Source organism: Mastigoproctus giganteus, chromosome 9, assembly GCF_048544385.1.
Source record: "Mastigoproctus giganteus isolate SK-2022 chromosome 9, ASM4854438v1, whole genome shotgun sequence".
In the NCBI taxonomy this organism is placed as follows: Eukaryota; Metazoa; Arthropoda; class Arachnida; order Uropygi; family Thelyphonidae; genus Mastigoproctus; species Mastigoproctus giganteus.
This window is the reverse complement of record NC_143583.1, coordinates 227,608,993-227,631,371: the sequence shown is the minus strand read 5'-3', so window position 1 is coordinate 227,631,371 and position 22,379 is coordinate 227,608,993. Positions and strand designations below refer to the sequence as shown.

The following is a 22,379-nucleotide window of genomic DNA, read 5'->3' as shown; positions in this document are numbered from 1 at the left end:
CTGCAGTACTATAGAACTTCTTGCTGAACTAGATCGCTTGAAAATATTAAGCTACCCTCTGTACAGGATGAACTGCAAGATTTCATACAAAGTGGTATATTTTTATGGTCAATGAACGTATAAAGTTCGGAATGGGCACAATATTACAGCAATCAAAGAGTTGATATTAAGTGAAACGTGGTTGGATAATGATGAACATATATTACTTAAACCATTCCAACGTGTGACTCAATTTAAAAGGTCGGATGTTCATAGTGGTGATGTTGCGAAGGTTCAACTATCATCAGTACAACACATATCTTTGCACAACATAATAGCAGTAATGCGACAGCGGTATCAGATGAAATTGGAGACATTTGTGGATCTTTATGCAAATTCAATAATGATGGGAATCTATTTTCATCATTTCCATATACATCACTCCAGGGATGTCGTTAGATATAATTCAAAAATTCATAAACAAGAATTTGATGCCGTATTCCATTGAAGGTGAAAAATTATTGGAGGAGCCACTGGATTGTAGTATACCTATAGTTCTCGCTGGCGATTTAAATCTAGAATTAAATTCTGAGGCTGGAGAGAAGTTTTGTAAATTTATGAAAGATGTCTTGAATTTAGATATTAAGTCAAATACTTTAGTAAATACTACACGCAATGGAACGACAATCGATGGAGTATTCACTCGGGAATTAAATTCATTTGAGTGTCAAAATTATATATCTTATTTCAGTTTCCATAGACCAATAATTTTAATGTTATTATAATATATTTTATACGAATTATTTTATTGTACACTAGAATAATGAAAAATTCCATTCATTGTATTTCATTGTACTGAAATTATTTTTTCAATAAAAATAATGCAGCAATACTTTTTTATTTATTTTACGGTACCAGTTTCATAATGTTTTATTTTACTGTGCCAGTTTCATAATGAGTTTCTGCAGTAAAGACGTTTTTAACGGCTCCCGCTGTGACATTATCAGTCTCAGAGAAGAACGGCACCAACTCATTATGTACCCGCTACATAATTTTTTTTTTAAGTTTATTTAGTCTTATTAGCTATAATGTGCTGTACACTAATCGTATAGTACATTTATCAATAAGGATAAATAAACTAACTTTAAAATACATGGTATAAGAGTGGTTATTTAGAGAGAAAATTTAACTTTAGTCCAACTTTTTTTTCCTTGTAAGCACTCTTTTTTAATTATGCTAAGACGATTGGATTGGTGTTGTCGCATCTTTACATCATGTTCTTTCTAATAAAAGGCTTCTGCCATTCAAATGCATGATAATTTCGACTGAAAAGTCATAACCTTTGACTAGCTGTTATGCATCTTTTTGGAGGAATGCATGGGAAATGGTGCTAAGGGTGGCAGGCTTAGCACAAAAATCGTCGTCAACCTGATACACATACAATTGTTTAAACGATTGGAGACTAAAGTGTCATATTAGGGCCACTCGAGAACTAATTCATCTGCCACTGTGTATTATGCCCAAAAATTGAGTACGTTTTATGGTCTATCTGTCTGTTTTTCAGGAAGAGTTTCTGGGAGGGAAAACCTTGCTGTCCTCGCCTGAGACCGACTAACTCGGCCTAGGAGTGGAAAGAATCCCATAAAAATTTCTTGCATCATTGACCTTCAAACCTGGGCCTTTTTCATCCGGTGCGGCGAGGACGGTTGTGGGAAAAATCCTGGCTGGCTATCACCAGTTGTGGGAACTGGGAAGCCAATTGTGGGATCTGTGGATGCAATATTAGCTTCCAGCTATCTTGGAAGCTCAATCGGCTGTTGCTTTAATTTTTATTCTGAAACAGGGGGGGTCCTCACTTCCCTTCCAAGGCCCACATGCTACCTACTGCTTAGTAAATTAACTTTATTAATTTTCTTTCCTTTTTTTTTTTTTTTTTTTTTATCAGAAGATCCAAGTACTGAGGAATTTTAATTTTTTTATTTTTAGCTTCCCTTGCCTGGACAACTCTTGTTACTTGTTATAACGCTGTGGTGTCACTCCCCAAAGACAAAGCATATGATAAGTAACATAACAAAATTTATTTCACAGTTTTATACAAAAAAATTTTACTCACATTAAACAATTCATGATATCAAATTCCTCAAAACTCTGTTATTACTATACATAATATGATGTCCATATTTTCGCTTTCTTCCAACGAATTTCATAACCTCCAACAACTTTTGCTATACAAAATGCTAATTATACTAACCTATACAATCATATATGGTTATATATATGTGTACCTATAATATATGGAGTAATTCCATTATTCTTGCACTCCCATTCTATACACACTAGACGATAATACTTCAAAGTACAATTTACTTCGTTAACTACAGTACATCACATCTAATACATTTCTTTATGTTTTACAGATGCTTCTAATACACAATAGTAACACTCACGCTCTCTCTTTCTACTGTTCCCCATTTCTATCTCTTACAATATAGTGTTCATTCCGTTACAAATCTCCTCTAACTGTCCTGTTCATTTTTCTCCCGTTTATTTCTTTATAATACAGTTTCCGTTAGCAAAATTTTCTAAACAAACTTACTTGCACTCTTCTCCTTCTACCTGGACGAGTTTTCCGGTTTCAGGTCCTTTTCAGCGTTCGTCTTTCTGGGCTTGGTCTCTGCTGACCCACTAGGTGCACAGCCTTACGCTGCTCTCTGGCGGTTTTTTCCGCGCACAAGGACTTTTCTCCAGGGCTGCTGCTTTAGCCATCGATTAGAAGCTCGATCTGATTTTCTTTCTTAAATCACATCCCCTTTCTCTGTTATCACTACCCACTAAACTGCCCATACCAAAATTCTCCATTGACAATTCCCTCACTTCCAATACCATTCTCACTCCCGAAAAAATTTCTCTCTGTCGCTCTCCCGCGATTCTTTCCGAACTCTTCTCGTTTTTTCTCTTGGACGCTCCTTCTCCTGCTCTCCATCACCTTTTTGTTCCTCTCTCTCTCTCCCCTTTTTTCTCGACCAATCGTTTACTAATTCTCCATCTTCATCTTTATTCTCATTCGCCCATTTCTCATTCCATTGTCTCGGCCCACGTCTGGTAGGTCGAGCTCCCTTCTTTGTAGCGAGGACATCCGGATGTTAATAAATTTCCAGAACTTTGGTCGGGACATCAACTTACCCCTTTCGTCACGCCCTATTTTAAATGACCGCCCCTGAAATTTTTAAGAGCGCGCTCCGTGTCGGTCCGTTTATACTACGTTATGATACCGAACACGGCTTGCTCTAAGATCTCGAGTCTTCCCTTTTTTGGAGTCCGAACCGTTTCTTGGGGGAATGGGCGTTCCTTTGTCCCTTTCTTCCGTAGTGCCGCTTCCGTCCTACTTTCCGTCAACAAGAACTGCTTCAACCTGGCACTCCTATTGTATAGTTTAGTTTCGAACAACCCCCCCCCCATGCTGCTACGCTAATCCACTTTCTACTGAAACGAATACGGTGAGAGTGCAAGCAATTTGCTGAATGCCATCTGTTTTAAAACATTAATTTTTCAAAAGATATAAAATTGTTATTAATAGTTGTAAGAATGGGTTCTTACACGGTAACCACTGTGCTCTCAGCGCAGACGGTATAGTGGTTAAAGTGCGCAACTTTAAGAAGATGAAGAAGGTTGCTGGTTCGAGCCAGTTTTTCTTTATACTTTATGGCAGCACCTAACTCAAGTTTATCACCTCCACGTGACACCGTGCTTAGTGTAGAAAACTGTAAAGCCAGTCGTATAGTTTGAGTAGAATAGTGTGTATTATGTTGTATGACCAGCCAGCGATCACTCGGAAAGCTATGGCGGCGATGTCATGTACCGGATAGTGAAAGCCTAATGTGAAACTCTCGCGTCCATCTGAGAGAGTGCAATAGCTGGATACCAGCAGATCCTATAACAGGAAGCATACTCCTAGGTACCGGCAATGATCCCGCTTCTAGAACTCTGGAGGCCACAAAAAGACAGCCCCAAAAAGACTAAAGGGGAAAGGGGGTGAAGGGGAAATGAGAGGGACATTCGCATTGAAAATCCATGCTGATTTTTGTGAATTATCACAAAACGAAAATTTTTGCTGAGACTTGCGCCATCTTCCTGCAGATTAAAGTCTGAAACAGTACTCTAAATGAACATTTACAGAGTACTGAAACAGTACCCTGTAAATCTCTATCTCTATGTATTTTTAGGCTTCTGACACAATTGGAGCAAGTGCCGCGCCTGACAGTCCTTGATATGGCACTACGCGCAGGTGTAATAAATTCACGTATGCCGTCATCCTTCCATGTACCATCCGGGAGCCGCCGTGGAAACTGTCCTCTTTTTTTTCCCCTTTACATGGTTGGGCCCTGATTAGGCATGCTGCAAGGAGCAGCGGCAAGTATTTCCGTTTAATTAAAAGCATTTTCTAGGGGTACTGTTTGACGCCCTTCCCCCCTGCTGCAAGTATCATGGGCCTGTGGATAAATTCGTCCCCGAATTCATGTCAGCAAATCCTTTAAAACAGCCAAAGCGTTGTCTACAAGTATTGTATATTAGTTTTTCCTTCAAATTTTGGCTTCTCTTTTGTTGTACGTCCACAATCAAAGTTTCTTCTTCTTTTTCAGGGTTATCTAAGCATACTACAATCTGATATCCAATGCTTTCTGATATCCATGCATTTCGCAGTTTCAAATTGAGATGAAGGCGTACATAACGACTTTCGTTGAAGCAGATGCAAGTAGCTTTTGCTTTCTTCTACTTGGGTGCACTGTGATTTCATTAATGCAAACACGTTTTTCTTTTCACGGCAGCTAACAGTCGTGTTCTCCTCATTTCCGTCCAGTCTCCACACACTTACATTCAGCATATTGTTAATCCGGCTTTGGTTGCAGAAGAGAAAAATGTTCACATAAATAATTTTAAGTTCCTCTTTCATTTTTACTTAAGAAAAGAAAGAAAATGACAACTTTGAATTATTCACTTACTTTGCAACGCAGTGTGCAGCAGTTAAAACCCATTGTGTTCCGATTAAGGCTCCTCCGCATAAATACTGATTCTGGGCATTTATTAGCGCCACCTAAAACAATAAATCGCAAATGTATTAATGTTCCCAGAACAGGTCACTTACAGTTAATAATCTTTTACAAGAACCATTTCGTAGTATAATTAATTGATGTAAGTAAACTTGTAAATGGCATTACAGGCATTTGGCGAGAATACACTACCCTCGAAAAAAGTATTCGAACACCACTGTTTTCGTAGTCCTTTGGATCCATTCGGAAAAACGAGCGACTCAAACCGGTATATAAGAAGGGTATGTGAGCTATACAAGTTGTTCTCGTCATGGCAGAGATTTTGACTGATCTCGAGATGACTGTCGAATGTCAGATTGTCACTTTTCGATTCGTACAGTTGCTAGCAGCCTATACCATCGAAAGTCGACCGTATACCTACACTATCTGGAATTGAAGTACTGTATGACTGTACCACCAATGCCCAGCAACGTGCGGAAGACCACAGAAACACAAAAGGGTACTGGAGAGGGCACTCAAGTTTCCTTTCGAGCCTTGGTTCTCATGGAGAGCGGCTTTGCATAACCTAAACATCATCCCACAGTCTCGCCTTTGCATGGTGCAGCGAACGCCATAATTGGTTTATAGAGCAGTCGAAATCGGTTCTGTAGAGCGACAAATCTCGCTACACCTTATTCTCATCGTGTGTGTGTGTGTGTGTTCCAACAGTGAAATTCGGAACAAGTGTGGATGCTATGGTGGTCTGTTTCTCGTAACATAGTCTAAGTTCTTTGGTAGTTATACAGGAAACCGTAATTTCTGAAGAATACCTTTTAACATGTTGGAAAATTCTATGATCCCTGTGGTGTGGGCAATTCTTTGCCACAGATCTGTGTTTGTTTCAATAGGATAATGCCCTATGCTAGTGTTGTTCGAGAATGGACAAATCTACTAAAATTGAAACGGCTGGCGCAGAGTGCCAGTTTGAACACCCATGGGATGAACCGAAACGACGGTGAGGGCCAGATCATCACGTCCCACACTGGCAGCTCATTGGTATAGTACCCGTTATGCAGGAAGAATGGAGGAGGTGTGTCATGGGAGAAAGAAGGTACAGCACGCTATTGAAATGTGCTGTGACGCCACTGTAAAAACGATACGTGTCCGGATACTTTTCTGGGTAGTAGTGTAGATTGTGCTCCGAATGTATAGCACTAACATACAATTTATGAGAGTTCGTAAGCAACGAACTGTTCCCAGTAGACTGAACTCGAGCTATGATGGAGGCAAGAAAAAAAGCGAATGCTGTTTCTGAATAGATCAATTTTCCGAAAGATGCACAAACCACTCATCGGAATTAGCGTGCAGTTGCGCTACACACAGCAAATTCTCTGTACTAAAGTAATCAAGTTGAATCGTCAAATGAACAACATGAATATTCATCCAGTTTAGGGAACTCTTACCGATAGATCGAAGTCGTTTATGGCCGCAAAATGTGTTTGTTCATAGATATAAGTGCCTCGTGATTTTTGGTTGTACAGCAACCACAAGTCATGCATGCTCATGAAATCAACGATGTCATCAATACTTCTAAGGCGACGCTTGACTTACCTTAGTAAACAGTTGCATAGGCAAGCGGACGCTGTGCATTGTGTGCCGTGATGTTTAGTCAGTGCTATGCAGCTCCCAACTGTGGTGTATTTACACCGATACTATATAGTGTCATCGTCCTTACATCAGTTTCCGTGGCCTCCCTGAACTCCTGATTGACAGTATTGGATGAAGGCATTCGTGATCTGCATAGCACTCTACTGAGTGCTTTTTAGTCTCGTTCTCTCGGTTTCTGGTCTACAGCAGATGGACGGGAAGTTTTCTTCCGGCTGTAGTAGCACCGTGACGTTTCTGTCTGGTGATTACCTCAGGAATGTAAGGGTTAGAAATTTTGTTGCGATGGCACGAACAGATCGATTACTGATATGGCATCCCATGATATCAGTTTCCCCCCCCCCATCCCATTAGAAGTCGCCGAGCTCAACGAATTTCGTTCAGTTCTGGGACTTCCAGTTCCATCTACTATATTTCGTTGATCTGCTTGCTCCTAGCTTAAATGCACTTGCTTTTATACCTCGTCTTTACACGTGGATGGCGGATTCGTTTTTCTCAAATTACCCAGGTACTTTTGACAGTATAGTGTATGTATAGGCTGTGAAGCTAGCGCGGTATTTTTAAAGTCTTCAGCCGCTAAAAGTTGTGTAAGCGTAGCGGCCTCTCCCGATCGATAGGGGTCTGTGAGAAACAGTTCTCGTTCGCTGTTGAATTGTAAGAGGAACAATTATAGGAGTGTATAAGATGGCTGTGATCGTCTCTGCGTCCAACGCGTACTACTTCTTGCCTTATTTTACGTGGATTCTGGTCTGATTGTAGGGTTTCTTCTTATTTTGGCTCTGCCACCATCAAAGCAAAGTTTTCGTGTGACTTTAATATAAACAGAATACATTACTCTCAGTTAAGTTTTTCTCTTCTTTCTTGTTGGGACCACTACTATCTTTCCAGCGACAGTAACAGAGCAATGGGTTTATGCCCTTTTGCTCTTTAGAAAAGGCTTTATCCATGAGTCGACCTAAAGAAACTAAATCGTTTTTAAACAGATGATATCACAAGAAGTGAATCAGTTATTCATTAAAACTGGAAGGTACTGGTATTACCGCCTGGAACTATTTGGCTCCATCATTACAAACGATAACAGATAACCTCAGTTAGCAACCCTGTGTCACGCGATTCGAAGCTTAAAACGATATTAGTTACTTTACGTCGACTCGTGTATAAACGCAGTACAGTAGTTTCTAAGGAGCGTAAGCCCGAGCTATGTTACTGGCAGGGACAAACTAACGAAACTTTTTCCATCGTGAGTTTTCTTGAGCAACAAAAGCATCGTGAGCAACAAAATAGTTCGAAAACCGATCATAACGATGCCTTTGAGCTTTGAATAGCTGATTCACCTTGGTTGTTGTTGTTTGATTAAAAACGACATTAGTTACTTTAGGTCCACTAGTGGCTAAACGGTCATTTTTAGAGGCCATAAGCCCAAGATCAACCACTGGAAGGATAGTAGCTTCCCCGGCATTAAGAAAAACATAACGCAGAACAGCGTCATGTTCAGCACTGTGGGCAGCAAACAGAAAATGAATCGCAGAACGCACGCAATTTAGTCAAATGTGGAGCCAGATTTCCTCAGACACCTAGTGCAATCCCTGCCACGACGCCTTGTAGTTCGGGAAAAAGCTGGTCCTACTAGATACTGAAGTTTCTCGCGAGTGAGTATAACAGATTCGCCAATAAGTGCACACCAATAACCGAGGTCCCTTGTTTTTGAGTACACCAAAAGTGCTCAAACGTTTTGAGGTTGTAGGCCGCATGAAAGAGCATTCTTAATGGAAGCCACTTTAATCCGAAATGTCACTTGGGATTGTTAATTAACAAGAAAAAGAAGGATATCATAATGCTGTTCCTCAAGAAGCCTGAAGAGAAAAAGAATTATGATGCAGATGTTTTGATTACATCATTTTGGAAGTTCCGCTCCAGCCTCGAAGATACTACTCTTAGCAAATATCTTAGACGAGCATCGGTCATTGTGCTTCTCAGACTATCTGTGTTCAGTTTCATTATGGCGAAAGCCTGTTCACGAATGAATGTCGATGCAAATAAAGTGGCTGTCTTTTGCGCATGGCGAGGTTGTAGTGAACGACCGTTACCCACGCGTTTATAAACATCAGACCCAGCAAATGACATTAAAGCAGAAAAGAAAAGAATCTGGACTGAGATAACAGCTATTTGGCAGTCCAGATGGGACGAATCTGTGTCTCGACTGGTAACAAAAAAGTTCATTTAACGAGTGGCTTTTGTGACTTCTCCGGGAATCTGTTCATGGTTCTCACCATCTATGACTACAGCATATTTCCTAACGGGGCATGGTTCTCTCTCTCAAGGTAAGCTCCATAAGATGGGGCTGGAGCTAGATCCGTTCTGCACTTGTGGTCAGAACGAGGATTGGGAACATGTCCTTTTAATGTACCCACTGTACTCGGAATAGGGACGATGTCTTATAAATTGGCTTACTAACCTATCATATCCTTCTAGAAAATGAACAAAATTTTACCGCCCTCCAGATCTTCTCAGTGTCAGTTTTTCAGAAGAGAACTGAGCTTAGGAATCAGCTTGGTTAATTAATTTGAAATCAAATTGGTGTGCAAGTTGCACGAGCTGCATTTTAATGAACAAAATAGCCTACTGTGATTTATTGGAATACCTGGTGATACTCGTTGTAAATAAGGCAGATATAAAGTAAACAATGTAAATAATAAAAATGTCAATACTAGGAGGGAAGACCTTCTTGGGATATTTCGGGGAAAAAAAAAAGAAAAAAAAGTTCATGATTTGAATCTTGTAACCTCCCGCTTGTTGGACTCTGGAAATAGATACCACACTGATTACACCACAATAGCCCAATATAAAAGTCAAACTACATGCTCAAAAACGCCACTTTTGGATCAGATAATATAAATCGTGCAGTGACAGTCTCGTTGCGACCGTTCGCAGCAACTTTCAACACTCCTAATTTTCTGATCAAATGATTTCCTGCGTGGGAAATGATGAATTGTGAAATAATGTACTGTGTTATAGAGGCACAGTCTCATTGGCTGTTGATCTCCTTCCTGACGCTAGAGGTTTTTGTCATCTGCATCCAGTACATCTCTTCTGTGGTAGATTTAAAAGCAAGATATCTGATACCTTTGACTTAGAGGATGACAAGGATCATTATACTCTTCGTGGCAGTGGTCTCTTCTAAGATTATATTTCAAGTTGAGTAACGTCGTTTTGGACCAGCTAATGTTAATGGGCTGTTGCTGTTCATGGCAATCATAAACACCATTAAATTTTTGATCCAATCTTACTGAATTTGACTGCGCTGCACTCAGTGCTTTATAGAGCAAGTCTCGTTGCGGCTGTTGTTTCCCTGTTGACGCTGCTGGCTTTATCGCCTGCTTGCAGTACACCTCTTTTCGTGGAAGATTGTAAAGACGTATTTCATTGCTGTGTATCTTGGAGCGAAAGTGACGAATATCAACGTACTTCCTGCGACAGTAGTCTCATCGTGACTACTTGCCACCGACTATCCTTTTGTATGTAGTTAAAGTTTTAACTTTTAAATTTCCTTCCGTTGTAATGCCTGAAAGTTAAATTCAAGTAAGGTAAAATATCAGAAATTCTGAGAAAAATAATTACTGGGTTAATTTACACAGTTTTTTTTTTTTTTTTTTTTTTTTTTTGCCGGCTCCTGGTTTGGGCAACCCGGGAAACGGGATTGCTGGCACCCACCGGTATAGCACTCTATCTCCGGTGGGTGCGGGATTTTGGGCGTTTCAGCACTACAGGTGATAGTGGACCCAGACTAGCACATTAGACTGACACGAGCGCCAACACTTTTTTCGGGCCCGACCTGCAGAGGTTCTTCACCACCACAGATGAACAAGGTGGAGATGGGCAAATGCCTAGGAGCCACCAGTGATCTCCCCCCACACAAAACTGAAGACTCCCTCGAAGACCTCCATTTACAATTTCTGGGCGCTGTTTATTGATATTTAAATAAATTGTTTTCGATAATTTGCTTCTCGGTAAACTGATATTTGGCGCATTGTATAAAAATTCCTTGAATACATTTACTATGGATATATCGTGCTATGCAAAACCTCTAACATACTCAAAACTTACTGCCGTCCTGTTTAAAATCAGATTCAACGCTCCATACACATTGTTGTTGTTGTTACAGTAGAGTTTTAGGTGCATCATCAACTTAGGCTATCTGTGCCATATGTCAGTTTATTGGCACGTATGTCAGGTGCGTATATCAGGTTATATGACTTCCAAATCCAAGGTGCTTCCACTCCAGCCGCGTTGTTCGCTTGGAAACAGGTCTTTCTTTGTCTAAATTGACACACTGGACCTTCAAAATGACTCACAATTCGCTTTAAATTCTTGCGGTCTCGTTCTTGGAGTGCTGACCTTCTTCCTTTTTTTCATTTCCCTTTCGTCTTCCACTCATTGTATACTTTCGAGATGGTTGCTTTTGATACACTGGTGATTTCTTTTGCATTCTTAATTGTGGCTCTTGCTAAACGGGCTCCACCAATCCACATTTCTGAAAGTCGGAAAGATCTGTTTTCCCCATGATCGAATCGATTAAGAAGGTCCAGAAAAGCGTACAGTATCTATCTGTTACCACGCGACTTGATCACGTGAAAACTTATATTTGCATACCATTCGTTTAATTATCTGTTGACAGCAATTGCAAAATGTTTTAATTTTTTGGCCAGTGAGTATAGAATCGGTAAAATCGAAAATATGACTTATTACTCGTGGAATATCGGCGTATGTTCATAACGGCAGGAACAGTGAGACTAATTTTTCCATCTTCTCTGTCAAAGTGATAGCTTGACGCTTTGCATTTGACATTTTCTGTATATATTTCCACCCCTCAGATTTGGTTTCTAATTTTACGTTTGCAGGTGACCCGGGAAAGCCTCGCTCTTGCTACCAGTAGTGTGACTACGATTTTTGGTCATATGTCAGAAATGCCTCCCTCAGCAGGTTATCCTTCACACACGCAGTGTTGTCCAGTCGTTTTGGCTGGCTGGGAGCGTTTGTGTATTTTAAGTTCTCTGCCCTCAGGCAGGTTCAGGACTCCATTGACGCAATGTTTTTCTATCTTGTTCTTTCCTTTTAATTCCTTTCATAATTTCCTCCTCCCATCCAATCCATCATTCCGATTCTCCTTCTGATTCTCCAACAGCTCTCTTCCCACACACCTTACCCTCAGTCACCTTCCTCAACATGTTTTCTCTTCTCAATACATGTCCCATAACGTAACTATCAAAGTTCTTTGTAAAGACAAAGTTCTTTTTGTCTCTTCTTAGTTCATTTACTAACGTTCTCTCTTCTCCTACTTTCCTCAGAACTTCATTATTCACTATGTCCACCATTTCGCCCTTTCCATTCTCCTCCACACCCACATTTCGAAAGCTACTAGCCATCTAATGTCCTCTCTCCCCAGTATCAATGTCTCTGAGCCATATAGTACCACAGTCCATATTAATGTTTTCTCCATTTTCTTTTTTAATTCCTTCTTGAAATTTCTTTCCAATAGTTCTTTTATATTAGTAAATGCCTCTTTGCCCATTGCAATTCTTGTTGATGTGAAAACAACTTTGCGGCACCTACTAAATTTCGGACTGAAGTAAAACTAATTTGTCACGAAAACGTGAAACGGAAATGACGCAAATTACGTCACTTCCAAAATGATGCTAATGCAGTTACTGACGTTGATTCGGTAGAGTAAGTAGCAGGCGTGAGCATAAAACGTTACAACGTTCATACTAAATATTTCTGACTGAAGTAAAACTGATTGGTAACGAAAATCGGAGGCGAAATTTAGGAAGTAGCGGGCGTGAGCACTTCCTTAATGATGCTAACTCAGTCACTAACGTTGATTCGGTAGTGTAAGTAGCAGGCGTGAGCTTAAAACTTTATATCGTTCCTAACTTCGGTTCTAGCTGTTCTGATTTTCGTCAAAGATGTTTTCACATTAAACATCTGTCGTGCGTACAAAAAAAAAAAAAAAAAAAACCTATTATCTTTTTGGCCACCCGAATATTAAAATTCATCTGCCGTGCATTAGTATTATGTCTGTAAATTGCGTGTGTTCTACGGTTGATTTGCCTGTTTTGCTGGACGAAAAACCCGAGTTTTCGGAGTTAAACCTTGCTATTTACGCCTGAGATCGACTAACTCAACCACAGAGTGAAAAAAGCCCATTAAAGTTCCTCGCGTCATCGACGGGATTCGAACCCGGGCCTTTCCCACCCGGTGGGGAGGACGGTGACGATACCACTATGCCACGCGCGCAGACTGTCGTGTGTATAGGGTGCACACGCTGTTTTTTTTTTTTTTTTTTTTTTAATTTCCTCTGGACTTTTTCCATTTTCTGTCATTATGCTTCCCAAGTATCTGTATCTCTCCTCCTGTTCCACTAATATTCCATCCAATGTTACATTGATTCTTCCTGTCCACTTTGAAATTAACAATATCTTGGTGTTAATCTTTATATTGTACTCCTTTACTTTTCTGTTCAAGATATCCAAGGAGCTCTGTAATTCTCCCTCATTATTAGCAATCAGTACCTCATCGTCTGCAAATCTTATTATCTTTATCTTCTCCCCGCCTACTTTTACACCTCCTTTCTGCTCTTCTTTGTACTCTTTTATCAATGCTTTACATAGAACGTCCTTGCCCTACACCCCTACCAATGTTTACTTCTGATTCCTCTCCATCAATCCGAACCACAGCTCTCTGTTCCATGTAAAGTTCCGAAATTACTTTAAGATCTCTTTTATCCAGGCCAATCTTTCCAAGGACTTCCATCAGCTTAAACCAATTCTGTCAAAATACTTTTCGACATCAACAAAACAGATTGCCAGATCTTTTCCTATTTCCATCCTTTTTTCTGCTAGTGTTCTTAATATTTCTATTTGCTCTCTGTTTCCCACAATCTTCTCTGAACCCGAACTGATCTTCTTTGCGAGGGATTCACAATCCCTCGCTTTTGCTTTAATTCGCGCTAAGACAATTTGTAGTAATATTTTTGAGGAGTGGGAAATTAAACTGATTGTCCTATAGTCTGTACAACATATTGCATTCTTCTTTTCTAACGGAATAATTATGGATTTTAGAAAGTCTTTGGCCGAGCTTCCACAATTCAAAGATTTTCTGCAAATCTTTGCCAATTCTTTCTTTGCCTCTTCTCCAAGTCCTTTTATAATTTCTGTTGGTATGTCATCCAGTCCAGCTGCCTTTCCTCTTTTTAACGAGGCCACTGCCTTTTCAAATTCTTCTCTTATTAATTTTGGTCCTTCATCATATTCTGCTGTCACAGGCCATGCTTTTGGTTTATTTGTTTTATCATATAGCCCTTATATATATTCCTTCTATCTTCTCATATAGCTCTTTTATATATTCCTTCCATCTTATAGAAAAAATTCTATATGGCAAAGAAGATATCCAATTTTTTCGTTCTTGTCTTTTTTTTCTTTTCAGTAGTCTTATTCTTCCTTATTCGTCTCGAAGTATAAACAGAAAATGTATTTATTTTATTTATGTAGATATTATCTACTATTTTTTCCACCTTCTTTTCCCTTCTAATTCCTTCTTTTCTTAGATTTTTATTCTCCGTTCATTGCTTTCTTTTGTTTTGAATTTTACACGGTGAACATCTCATCCTACCATCTTTACATACACTTTAAATGCCCTCTCACAATTCCAGTTTAAATTGTACTATTCTGAAGCAGCCTAGCGCTATACATTCGTATCGTGTTTCTACATACATGCACGTAGATCCACCCACACATTTAGTCACATGAGTATCATTTTTTTGTCATTTATAACATTTATATATATATATACACTCTCGCCTAAAAGTTTGAAACCACGTTTCATGTTTCTTAATTTACAAAGTTTTTATTAAAATAGGACCAACTTGTTTACCAATTTTTATTCAAATATATTCTATTATGTATAAAAAAAAAGCTTCGGAATGTGGTAGAACATTGTAGAAGACTCTAGAATATTCTAGAAAACGGAAGTTTTGTTTCAACATTATATTAAGATTGTAGATGGTTCTAGAGTGTTTTTCAATATTATAAATTGAGGAGTATAACGTATAAAATCTAGCACTCGCTATTCAGAAAGAGTGTCTGGTGTAAGTTTTGTGTTTCGTGATAAACATGGCAAGAAATAAGGAACTGAGTGTGTAAAAAAAGAAGTGCAATTATACTTGTATATAAAGAAAATTATTCCCTGAGAAGTATTGGCACAAAACTTTAGGTGTTTCATTTAAAAGAGTACAAGTTACCATTTGACATTTCAAGGAGACTGGGAGTTTAAAGGAAAAACTGCAATCAGGACAACCCAGCGTAACAACGGAAGCACAAGCTGAGACCATAGCACTGATTTCTAAACGCTTCGTCTTCGAAGTAACAAGCACGACATCGTGGACGTGTAGCGTTCCGAGAACCCTTATTAGTGGGAAAATCGAAAGAAAGGTTGGCTTGGGCTAAGAGCTATCAACATTAGACAAGTGAAGGGTGGAAAAAGGTACTGCGGACGGATGAATACGTCCACAGATTTTCAAATTTGGAATTCATGCATCTTGGAATTTCTAAATTTAAAATTTGGAAATTCCAAGCGTACAGTTTATGTGAGACGATCAACTGAAAGAAAAATGGTGGCACATTATATTTTCTACAGTCAAGCACGGTGGTGGTTCTATCATTATCTGGGGTTGCCTCTGTTTTTCTGGAGGGGGTGACATCGTCAGAATTGTGAGACTTTTAAGAAAAAAAAAGGCTATAAAAACGTTCTTGAACATAATGCAATATATATCTGGACTTCGATCCTCTGTGGAAGAAATTTTTATATTTCAAGAAGACGATGGACCCCAAGCACATCTTTAAGCTGTGCACGGACTTTCTAGCAACTAAATAACAGGAGGAGATATTGCAAATTTACGGTGTGGTGCCACACCAATATGACTTAAACGCCATAGAACTTTTATGGGATCATTTTCAGTCATAAACTGATTTTCTTTTTAAGTAGTTTGAGTTCTGTTATTTTAAATAATATATAAAATTTGCGATTAATTTCTGACGCTTACGTCGTAAAATTTCCTCCAAACACACATTCTCAGAAAAGGTGACTGCCGTCCCCCCATAAGCTAGGGCTTGACATCCGTAATAAACAGAAAGATTTTAGAATAAATATGAGTTAAGCATCAACTGATATAAGATTAATATTGGAGTAATTAACTTTATTTAATTATTATAGAATTAATACAATTTTAAATAATGATTATATATTTTATTTTATTGTATTAATAAACAAATATATATATTTGTTTATTAAACAAGTTTCATTGCATTACTGAATATAATTAACACTTTTAATTCAAAAATATAAATCAAACAAAAGTTTCATCTTTCATAAAAATAACACTGTCGCGGTATTTAGTTTTGTTGCATTGGTTTAACATTTTGGGAGAACAACCCAAAAAAAAAAACTGCGACGTAAATGTAAGCACTTTCAACATTTTCTCATTTTATATACAGGGTGTCCCAAATGTCACTGCGTATTTTGGTGATTTTCAAATAAATTTCATTACGACTAGTACATTTATTCATTTTTACATAAAACATAAGTATTTGTTAGAGATGTTATTATAATTTTTATTATTTTTTTAATGTTTTATTTTCGGACCCATAATTCATGATGAATGTTCAAGAGTGGATTTTTGTTGTAACATCCCATATCAAAGGAATTAGTTTTGTGAAATCAGGGAAAGATTTTCAAGGAGATTTCAGAGTGTTCCATTAAACTGTAATTTTGAATTTGATCGACAAGTTTTGCACACATTGCTGTTCGACGTGGAAAATCTTCTTCATGCAGAAAATACCAATCTTGAAGGATTCCTCAGAAGATAAGCAGGATAAACAGGAGATTCCCCTGGATCCTGCAGGTCATGCAAAAGTTGGATGTGGTAGTGCAGTGTCCAACGCAAAATTCTGTCTTAGGTATGTTCAGTCTTCGAGATCCCTCCCTAACTGATAATTTTGGGTCCTCTTCGAACATTTCTCGAATTGATTCAATGCTTTCACGTGCTGTCCTTGGGCGTCTCCACATCTCTCTCCTCGTCACGCACAGAACCAGTTCATCTAAACTTATTCACCAGTGCACGAATCACATTGTCTGTAGGACCGGGATTATGAAATCTCCTTAAATCTTTCCCTAATTTCACAAAACTTAATTTCTTTGATGCGGAATGTTACAACAAAAATTCGCTCTTGAATATTCATGGGTCTGAAAAGAAAACGTTAAAAAATTACAATAACATCTCTAACACAATACAAATACTTATGTTTTATGTAAAAATGAATAAATGTACTTGTCGTAATGAAATTTATTTGAAAATCACACCGTGTCATCAAAATACGCAGCAAATTTTGGGACATCCTGTATAACTGATAAATTTAAGTGGCAACTTGGTTGATTAACTTACCTGCCAGCACCATTCTCCGGGTATTGAGTCCTTTCCTCCAACAACACGAGGAGATACTCGCCTCTGAGAACCCTTCATTCCACACACATAAGGATTTGGTCTTCGAGTAGCAATTTGGTCTATGATAAACAACTATAGGTGAGCAATAAACATTAGAACTCTTTTTTTTTTTTTTTCTTAATTAAAAATGGTAGTTTTCTCCATTTACGTTGTACTCTCAGCAGTAACAGTGCCCCAGTAAGTTTCATGGAAATGCGTGTTTGTTCAGAAAATGAATAATATGGGTCCACCTCTGCCTTCGCGACTGTGCTATGATCGTTCTCTGAAAATTTTTGATACGTCGCAGTTTTCAGCTGCGCAATCGAAAAGGAATCTTCTGTGTCAGCCAGCATCTCCTATTCCAAAGAGAGTCCTGATCTTAATTCTATTGATGTTCCAAGAGAATAAGACGAAGTCTCTCTCTCTCTCTCTGTCCTGGTTTTGTCAATTGTACCAAGCCATCCCTTCAGACTAGGTACCGAGAGCATTTGGCGTTTTGTTAGGCCCCGGAACTTCGAGGGAAAGAGACTAAGGGTTTTGGCCATTCCTATTGGCGCCTTGACTTCCAACTTCAGGTCAATGGAGAATGACTTTCCGAATGGCAGCTACCAATCTTTTCGGTGATCGCCAAACCCCTTTATTGACCTTCGGATTCGGTTCTCCAGTGTTGTGTCACCTGCATTTGTTCTTTCATTTTTCTACAGCAGCGATTTGGAAATGACTGGATTGCAGTAGCATGGAATGAACAGCAACTGCTGTAGTGCTCCTTCGAGACGTGGATATTGGAGAATGTTTGGGTATTTCAGAATACTGAATATTTAGAATGTATAATACGTCATGCGTAATAAAAACCGAAACGATTTTCAATGGTTTGAACTAAATTACGAAGAAACCTCATTAACAGATTTGTGAAGAGGTGATCTTTCGTTAGGCTGCGGTGTGTGCCAAAGTAATTTCTGCGTCCAAGTAATACAGAAGGCGGAGTAATCGCATGTTGGCAACACTGCCTCCAGTCATTTGTTTCTTGACCTTGAGAGCAGCAGTGTTCAGTGAGTGCATACTTGATTTTTTAGGTTACCTTGTCAAACTTGTGCCTGTTGAAAAGTGAGTAAAATGTTCTCACGCAAGGGTTTGAACAATCCAAACTTATTTTGTTATATTTGTGGAAATTATGTAGTCCTCAAGATAATACCTTGCAATTTAGAATTTAGCAAAAATTTCTATTGTGCTTATTTTGGAGTGAAAACTTATTCATCAGCAAATGGCTTTATCAGTGACTCTCTCTTTATGAGTGACTCTCTCTCTCTCTCTGTGTTTGATTGACGTTTGTCAAAAATTACAATTCCCGATCACTGATGAACTCCATCTAGCAGTATGCCTGTTCTCTTGAACTGCAAAGTGACTCATTTAATTAATATATTTTATTTTATTTATTATTATTATTTTTTCTTAAATTTATTAATTATTTATTTTACCGGTAACTTAACGACTTAATGCATACTTCTTTTGTACATATGATTTTAATGTTTGAACCTGTTCGTGTCAATGGATTACCTTCCTGTTGTATTTCTTATTATTGTACACGGGAATTGTCTGAATCTATATCAATGGTTTATCTTTCTGTTGGATTTCTTATTATTGTTATCAACTCTGCTCATTGTTCCGCTCTCAGATACACTCATAATGGTTACCTGTTGTGTATCTTGTTATTAATAAATTAAAATAAAAACTCGGTGACCAAGTAAACAATGGGCTCCACATTAAATTTGCCGAACCTGTGCTGAAGCATTGAGATTGTGGAAAAATGGTAAAAAGAAGGCTATGCCATTTGTAATTCCCATGATTTGGAGGGAGCCTGCAAACAACTGTGATGACTGTTAATGTAGAGGGATACAATGTAAAGAGTGAGAAGAGCACTGTATATCCTAATATTGAATAAGCATATTTGGATTTGTGAGAAGTAAATGTGAAGGGGTTATGTTGAATGGACTTCACAGCCAAGTTATTCAACGACTGTTTGAGACAGGATAAATTTTTTTAGATTATCTGTTATCAATCCCTGTATACAGGTCTGGACTACCTGTATACGGGGATTTAGCATCCACTGGTTTAACACTGCCTTGAATGGATTGAGCAGGCTCAATGCTGATGGGATTCTTCCTCTTGCTAAGTTGTTGTTGGTTTTTAGGAGCATTAGCAACTAAGGCCATATTGCTCCGGGGATATGCGGTGCTCATTCCCTGACCTTTCCGCATCCTCCGTATTTGGTGGTCACGGGCTCGAACCCCGGTCTAATCAAGAAGCGTGTGCTACGCACTGCTGCTCCTGCCCACCTGACTACGGGGACGCCCTCTTGCTCAGATTATAAATCTGAGGGGGCATAGATTCAAACTGAGGAAGGACGGTTGTAAAATAGATGTGCAGAAGTTTGCCTTTAGCCAGCGTATGGTTGATTGCTGGAACAAACTTCCATCTGTTGCTGTGCAAGTTGATGGCTTAAATAAATTCAAGGCAGAACTAGACAAACATTTGGAACGAGTGGATCAGTGAAATGGGAAGGGTTTTTTTTTTTTTTTTTTTTTTTTGTTTGGCCAATGCTGTATAAGCTTGCTTTCTTGCATTATATGCCCTACTAATGCTAATGCTAAGAGACAGGGACGCAGCCCAGGCTCCACGTGACCGAAACTGGCGCCGGGCAGCAGTCATCCAGGTGATGGCTCTTCCTGGTGGTCACAAGGCGTGGTGTACACCACATAAGGGCATATGCCCCCCCTTAATCATGCATATAAGTGTTCCTAGGTCTATCTAAAAACCACTCAAAAACCTGGTCGTCAATACCCCCTTACGATGATACCTGGATACGATAGTGCACTGCCGTACACACGACTAACATACACACACGAACCTACATCTACACAACACGTCAGGCCCGTTTTACAGAGGTTCTGTAAATCATCACAGAGACACTAGGTGGAGATGAACAATGGTTTGGAGATCCCCATACATACACATACCCATATCCTAATGTTCAATCTACCATTAGACCAGTCCCACATGGAGATAATCTGCGGATTCAATGTCATCCACTTATATTGGAGAATGTAGCAGAAGGGAATGCTGAAAGTGAAGATTTTGAAGATAAAATTGAAGTCTACACTCCCGGAGAACATTGAGTCCAGCCGTCAACTGTTTTCGCAGCATGAACTCAATGATCTGGTAAGAGATTTAAACCTACTAAAGGAATATGCAGAACTCCTTGGTTTTAGACTTAAGTCAAAAAATCTTCTAGCACATGGAACTTTTTTCTCAAGAACACAGAGAACGAGAACTAGTCCTCCTACTTTTCTGAGGAGGAGTAATGTTCTGCAAAAAACCTTAAACTTTTATTTATCAAAGAGGAGCCTCTGAGGTGTCTTAATCTACAATGGAAATAAATATGGGCCAATTCCAGTAGCTCATTCTGTGCATCTGAAAGAAACATATGAGAACTTGAAGAAATTTTTGACAAATATTAAGTATGAAGAACATGGTTGGTTGGTCTATGTTGACTTTAAAGTTATATGCAAGTTACTTGGACAGCAATCTGGCTACACAAGAATGGCTTGCTTTTTGTGCGAGTGGGACAGTTGGACAAGTAGTAAGCACTTGGATGTCAAGGTCTGGCCAAAGAAGGACAATTTGTTGCCTGGATCAAAGAATATAGTACATAAACCACTGGTAGACACCAAAACTATCCTCCTTTCAGCCGTGCATATCAAACTGGGTTTGATGAAACGGTTTTTGAAAGCTTTACCTCCTAGCTTCACTACCTTTGTACTGAATTCTCATCGATTACCCAAGAGAAACTAAAACAAGTTATTTTTGTTTGACCTCAAATTCGCAAAATGATGGAGACCGAGATTTTGAGGGAACTATGACTGAAATAGAAAAACAGGTATGGATCTGCTTCAGGTCTGTTGAGAAATTCTAAGGGAATAACAAAGATCCAGACTACAAGAATATAGTCGAAAATATGTTGGCAAACTTGAAGAAGCTGGGCTGTAACATGAGTATCAAGGTACGTTTTTTACAACCCCACATCGACTGCTTCCCAGAAAATATAGGGAACTGTTAGGGAAGAACAGGGTGAGAGGTTTCCCCAGCACATTAAAAACATTGAGATGAGGTATCAGGGGTGGTGGAATGTCATCATGATGGCTGACTATTGCTGGATGCTGAAGAGGAACTGTAAAGTAGAAGGAGCTGCAATAAAATAAAAAAAATAATAAAATATTAAAAAAAAAACAATCTGGTGACCATCGTAAACCGATTTTTAAAATGAGAAGTGAGTGTTCCTTTTACCACACTGCCCTTGTTAACGGTATTTTCAACATGTATTTAAATATAAAAGCATTTTGTTAATTTCAGTGTACAAATTCTGCCAAAATTAATAAAAATTTGTGAAAAATCAAATTTTTTCTTTGGTGAAGAAACCCGACGTGATGGAAACGAGCGAAGTCATTTTTGAAATCAGCATTAGATGATTCAGAAACACCCTTTTCTGAGAAAAAAAGTAAATTTTTTCAAAATGCAAAATAGTGTTATATTTTACGCAGTTAGGTTCAGGGGGCATATGCCCCCCCTTAACCATGCAAATTTGAGAAGTCAGATGTAATGAGTGATGCGCTTGTCTTTAGAAATACGAGAAGCTCGGGTATGTTTGCGTCACGTCCAATATGAGAGAGTGTAATAAGTTCTTGTATTTGCGAGACAAACCAGACAATATTCTGTTTCTATCGATAACGTGTGCAGTCCACAAAAAATGTTTCGCAGTCAATTCAGTAGTACCTTTACACTTTCGCCAGTAAATACGAGGGGTTTCCGAAAAGTAAGGCAACACATTTTTTCTCTCGATGATGTTTAATAATACGAAGTTGAAATTACGCACCAAGAAATAAGTGAACATGCACTGCTTCTCCACAGAGTCTCCAGTTTTATTGATGCACTTGTCCCAACGATGGATCAGTTTATCAATACCAGTACTGAAGAAGTCCGTGCCCACACGCAGTAACCAACATCGCACCGCCTGATGAACTTCCTCATCCGTGGTGAAATGCTTTCCTAAAAGGTGTTTTTTTCAGAAGGCCCAACAAATGGGAAGTCTGAAGGCGCTAAGTTTGGGCTGTAGGGGGGAT

At 38.9% G+C, this 22,379-nt stretch overlaps 1 protein-coding gene across 1 annotated transcript in view; it reads right to left on the bottom strand.

Annotated features, from left to right (window-relative positions):
- LOC150081154 (uncharacterized) overlaps positions 1-22,379 on the bottom strand; it is a 58,696-nt gene that overhangs the window by 12,555 nt on the left and 23,762 nt on the right. Inside the window, exons 3-4 of the mRNA XM_090380949.1 lie at positions 17,167-17,285; positions 4,980-5,071 (exon numbers count right to left, since the gene is read on the bottom strand). Of these exons, the coding sequence (XP_090237075.1) occupies positions 4,980-5,071; positions 17,167-17,285 (211 nt within the window). The remainder of the gene's footprint in view (positions 1-4,979; positions 5,072-17,166; positions 17,286-22,379) is intronic.